Below are 6,121 nucleotides of genomic sequence, written 5' to 3' on the forward strand. Positions count from 1 at the left end.
AACTTTCTATTGAAAATCTGTTAGAGTCCTCATATAACGATTCATGCAATGCAAATTGCTTAGTTTTTGTTCAAGAGATGATGTCAAATGAATTGTTTTACAATTAAAAAAAAAATATATACATACATATGTATGTATATTTTTTTTAACTTTGTATAAGAAAAAAAAAATTGTCGTTGTCGTAAAGCTGAAAACACATACAACGTTTGCGTAAAGTTTTGTGTCGTTTCGGCCGTTTTTACACTGTTGGGCATGATGCCGAAAAATTCAAATTCATTTGAAATATATGCCGACCAACAGATAGTGCGTTTTCAGACGATAGGGTTTGACTGCTCAAAAACGTGTTGTCCGTTTTGGTTATCATTCGCAAATTGTGCCAGTGTTGAAATAAAATGTGGAAGTAAGTGAACGAAAACGCACATAAAGTACTTTTTTTGATAAATTCGTTCATGAAATATTTTTTATTTATTTTATATTATACAAACATTACTTCAAGAACATGTTATGATTTTTTAATTAATTTATTTTACAGTTTTCGTAAATGAGATTATTTTAAATGTTTTGAAATAAAAAATGTTCGAACAGAATTGTTTGTATAAAAGAAGAAAAAATCCGTCAAGGAAAATTGCCTAATGTAAATATCATCGTGGTATAATGGGGTTTCTACACGGTATGTTCTTTACATATTCATGCATAGCAACTGTCACTTTTTTCGCCCATATGTGATTCCTTCTGCACTGCAAAATTTTGTTTTTCATTCGTTTTCTGTTGTTTTCTTTAGCTCTGTTCCAGAACTAAAAAGTTTTTACAATTTTTACCACTTTTACACATTTTGCGTTCCCGTACACAAAATTTATATGAAAATCGTTTACGACTTTTACAACTTTTACCACTTTATAAAGTACGGGAACAGGCCATTTATTTATTCAGCGTACAAACAAAACAGCTGTTTACCTTTGGTTGTACAGACCAGAATAGAGCGCGTTCTATTCGAAAAATATACATATGTATGTATGCACATAACACTTTCATGCATTGAAATTTCTATATGGTTCACACCATGTGTACAAAATTCAGATTTGTAAAAAGTGACAGTTGGTATGCACAAATATGTAAAAAACATACCGTGCAGAGCAGCTTTAAGCTGAAAACAGATACAACGTTTGATTAAAGTTTTGCGTTGGGCGTCGAGAAAAAAACAACAACAGGGTGACGACGACACCAAAGTCCAGCGTTTATCTGTTTGTCGGCATATATTTCAAATGAATTTGAATTTTTCGGCATCATGCCCAACAGTGTAAAAACGGCCAAAACGACACAAAACTTTAACCAAACGTTGTATGTGGTTTCAGCTTTAAAGCTGAAAACAGATACAACCACAGTTTATACAGTTGGCCATTCAGAGTTCTGTTAACAACATTTGACAACAAACATAATAGATTGTTCATTATTGTGATTTGATTTCCTTTGTATTTTATGTATTTGACAGCAAACTTAATAGTCAGGGCTAACTAGTTTGGGCTGAATGGCCAACTGTATAAACTGTGGATACAACGTTTGATTAATGTTTTGCGTTGGGCGTCGAGAAAAAAAAACAACAACAACAGGGCGACGACGACACCAAAGTTCAGCGTTTTTCTGTTTGTCGGCATATATTTCAAATGAATTTGAATTTTTCGGCATCATGCCCAACAGTGTAAAAACGGCCAAAACGACACAAAACTTTACCCAAACGTTGTATCTGTTTACAGCTTAAGTAATAACTGTTTTCTCACATAGTCCCAATTTACATTGCGCGAGTTTACTTGCGGCAACTGTCATTTTGTAGGAGAGAGGGGTGAGGCATATGGTAACCCTTTGCCTCTCAGCACCCTCTCTCACCTACAAACTGACAATTGCCGCAAGTAAACTCGGCTAATGTAAATTGGGACATACTTTTATAAAATGAAAAATATGTGTGCGAAATGTGTATGAATAAAAATGTAAACAAATAAACATTTTTGTGTTAAACGCTGTAAGAAGTGACATGTGGGATAAAAATTTAATAGAGATTTTAATTAATAAATATCAAGAACACGAAAACCAATACAAAGTACGGCATCCAATGCATCATATTACCTAAAGCTGAGTACACATTGCCAGTTTTGAATGACAGCTTTGTTGGTGCTTGCTAGTGTGGCCGTTCATTTTTGTCATTCATCATGCAACCACAAAATGTTTTGTGGTTGCTGGACGGTTGGACAGTTATCGATAACTGCGAAATATCGACATTCAAAACTGACAATGTGAATTATTACGTTATTTTTTACATGACATGCGATATGAGGCAACAACTTTAGCAAACCATACATTTTACTCAATTTTATGGGATTCCAAGAATTACTTTTTTAAATGTTCATGTACAATACACACAAACCTTTTTGGTACATTTATGTAAAACCGTACTTCTTTTTGTTCAAAAAGTACGCTTGTATAAAATGACTTCAAAAACGCAACACTAGATGTGGAAATTACGAATGAGAGTCAAAACGGAAATCACGTTTTTGAGCAGTCAACCCCTATCATCTGAAAACGTTCATAGACGCTGGACTGTGGTATCGGCGTCGCCCTGTTGTTGTTGTTTTTTCTCAACGCCCAAAACAAAACTTTACTCAAACTTTGTATGTGTTTTCAGCTTAAATGTTACTTGGTACCAAAACATATCCCTACGACTACGCCGACAACCACAAAAACATCTACGCCGAACACTTTTTTGATTGTAAAAACTGAAGGGTTAGTTGTTCTTCTGAATTAATAGTTAAAAAATGATCAACTAATAATTCTATTAATTTTTGTTACAAAAAGAATTCTTTAAAAATTTAAATTTCTGCTTTTTTGTCAGGCTTGCATTTTTATTGCATCTTTAGACAGACTAAAAATGCAATCCGAAGAGTGCCTTTAAATTCAATCCAAAACACTACATCAAAAGCTGTAAATCGAAAATGGAGTGCATCCTAGCTTTGTGCTGTGGAAGCAAAATGGAGTGCATCCTAGCTGCGCGCTCCCTTGTAAAATTCATAAGTGAATTAATTCATAGAAAAAGATGTACTCCAACGGCATTTGTACTGTACACTTGTAGTGATTCAACTGCATCCGCGGATGCAAACTTTTTGCTTGGATTCTTGCAGGTTCTGTCTAATCGACATTTTCGATGTTCACTTATCGAATTTAAAGTGTAGCCTAGCCACACAACTTGGCTTGTGTTCCTTGTCGATAAGTCAACCTAAACATCTCTATTGTGTATCAAAAAGTTCAAGGAGAAAATAAATTATTTTTTTCATTTCGTTCAATAAATTTGTATAGTTTAAATTTAAACAAGTATTAAGAAACAACCTATTTTTTCAAGATATTTCCAATTCCAAACGATAATCCACACCAAAGAAGTTCCATTAAGCCCAGAAGATATCAACGAAAAAGAAAACAGACAAATTCAGAAAAAAGTACAAACCAACCAAGCAAGCAAACCACAACACTTACACACACCATTACATCAACACAAGCAACATTGCATACTGGCAAAAGGCAAGAAGACGCTTTTAAAAAAATCGTCTTTGACAAACGAGAAAGGATTTTGGTACTTTTATTTTTGGTGTCGCAGTTCCAACAAGGAAGAACATATTCAATATGAGTTCGGTAAGATTTTGAAAGTCAATTGTTAAGCGATTTATTAAAAGGAACCATAAGTATACAACTGTAGAATTAGTATGGAAAGGGGTTCACGATGCGATGCTTGAATTAACCTTCTTTAACAAAAAATGGATAGTCATTATGAACAAAAATTTGATAAATATTAAAATTAAACATAGTGTGAAATATTTAGTATATAATATATTGTAATTTATTATTTTCCGCTACCTAATGTGTGATGATTGGTTATTTCATCCCAAGCTTCCAGAGTGTTCTATTATACACCATTTAGATCCCACATCCACATTGACTATTTTTCAATTCTACCCGCAGTTCTCAACGAAACTGAACAATTGTCAAACTTATTGTAAATCACTACTCATTCTTAACAAAATCCATTCTCATTCCAGTCCCAGACAAATAAAATAATTTACAAAATTTGGCTTATCTCTCCTTTACCGACCCACCGCAGAAAAATATTAAAAATTTAGCACAGATAGTGCTTTTTATACCGATTCCAACGATTTATAACAAATTTGCATCTACCCATAGGAGAAAGTCGACGGATTGTTTGAAATTATACAGTGACTGTCACTGAAATGATGCAACCTGAAATAAAGAATGGAAACTAAATTAATTACTTAATTACTTTTCGAACATTCAGCAAAATTAATTGTAAGCTTGCTCCCATCGATCGTTTAAGCCCTAATGGCGGAAGAATGGGTCAACAATCCCGTTTTAAACCTCCTCATAAATATATGAAAATACGTTGACTCCCAGTAACCAATCCATCGAGATGACAACAATTTTTTTGCTTTTTTTTACAGATTTCGAATGTTGAAAACCTATCACCACAAACCATTCGACAGGTTATGAAGGAAATGCAAAGTATGGTCGAAACACCCCTGGAGGGTATTAAAATACAAATAAATGATGCCGATGTTACCGATATTCAAGCTCTAATTGAAGGTCCGGCTGGTACTCCATATGCGGGTGGTCTATTCCGTGTAAAATTGACATTGGGCAAGGATTTTCCACAAGCACCACCTAAAGCCTTCTTTATCACGAAAATTTTCCATCCAAATGTTTCTGCAAATGGTGAGATTTGTGTCAATACATTGAAAAAAGATTGGAAACCAGATTTGGGCATAAAACACATATTGCTCACCATCAAATGCCTTCTCATTGTTCCAAATCCCGAATCGGCTCTAAATGAAGAGGCAGGCAAGTTACTGCTCGAACGTTATGATGATTATTCGCAGAGAGCCAAAATGATGACTGAAATTCATGCACAGGTATTAGAATTATTTACTAAATTCTTCCAGAAAGAAGTTCCTGAAATTATTATTTTTTTATATTTTAAATATTACAGACAGCCAAATCTACCGATGCCAAGGATGATGATGAACCAAGCTCTAAGAAACATGCCGTTGACAAAAAATTACAGGACAAAAAGAAAGAGAAATTAATTAAAGAGAAGAAACGCATGCTTAAGCGATTATGAGTTTTTTGCTGCAAATTGAATAGTGCAAAGAACACGAACTCCTCCATTCATCAACTAGTTGGAGAGCGCGCTGTCAAAGAAACCTTTTGTGTGCGTTATATTTTCTTTCTGATTTTCTAAAAAAAAACAACAACAAAACAAAAAAACACCTGTAGCTTTAGCATATCTCTCATTATGTCATTAACAAAAATCTCTTATTTTATTATATGATTTCTGATTTCTTCACTACCCTAATAGTCCTCTTATATACAAAATAACTTGATTTACATTTTTACTTTCTTTTCAAGATCTTTTTATGTTATTTCAATTATCAATCCATCACACAACACACATCCTTTTAGATTTATTTTTTAATGTTTTCATGTTAGTTTTATGTATACACTCAAATAAACATAATTTTAAATTATATTTGAAAAATAAATGGGTTTTATTTTTAGAACAAAAACATGCAAAAAAGTGTCAGTCGGGTTTGCCGATAGATATAAGTCCTCAACCCGTGAGAAATTTAAGCTTTTGTGAGGGAAGTAGCATAAGTAGTAGACCGATAAGGTCCATTTTCGAGAGAGATTCAAAGTGTGGACTAAATCGGTTGCTCCGTTTAAAAGATATCGCACGTACCATTTTAGCGAATATGTTTGCACAGAGAGAGAGGGGGCAGAGAATACAGTTGTTGGAAAAAATCCAAACGAATCAAAGAAGCGTCGACTTCCGTATTGCCAGTTGTTTTGTATTCGTGCATGAAACTAGGGGTTCTTAAATCGATTTCCCCGCTACTGCAATTTCATAAAATTACTCTAGTATGGAACTCGATTTAAAAACCCCTAGTTTCATGCACGAGTACAAAGCAACTGACAATACGGAAGTCACCCGAGGTTTTAAGCTCCACTTTTTCGAAATTTTGAGTGGGAGGTATCCGAAGTGGTGCACCGATATAGTCCATATTCGAGCCTG

The 6,121-nt window shown here is 34.0% G+C and overlaps 1 protein-coding gene across 1 annotated transcript; it reads left to right on the plus strand.

Annotated features, from left to right (window-relative positions):
- The first annotated feature begins 3,192 nt into the window (after positions 1 to 3,192).
- On the plus strand, positions 3,193 to 5,591 carry LOC141399409 (ubiquitin-conjugating enzyme E2 S). Its single transcript, XM_073978092.1, has 3 exons — positions 3,193 to 3,672; positions 4,494 to 4,961; positions 5,039 to 5,591. Exons 1-3 carry the CDS (start codon positions 3,664 to 3,666, stop codon positions 5,168 to 5,170), a joined length of 609 nt encoding a protein of 202 aa, XP_073834193.1. The 5' UTR covers positions 3,193 to 3,663; the 3' UTR covers positions 5,171 to 5,591.
- Positions 5,592 to 6,121: the final 530 nt, after the last annotated feature.

The sequence above is a fragment of the Musca autumnalis genome, unplaced genomic scaffold (assembly GCF_047663935.1).
Source record: "Musca autumnalis isolate F117 unplaced genomic scaffold, ASM4766393v1 scaffold_3, whole genome shotgun sequence".
Taxonomy (NCBI): Eukaryota; Metazoa; Arthropoda; class Insecta; order Diptera; family Muscidae; genus Musca; species Musca autumnalis.

What these genes read in the sequence shown, in the direction of transcription:
- LOC141399409 (XM_073978092.1), top strand. An exon ending in TGACTGAAATTCATGCACAG is followed by an intron (nt 4,962 to 5,038) that starts GTATTAGAATTA and finishes TAAATATTACAG; the next exon opens with ACAGCCAAATCTACCGATGC.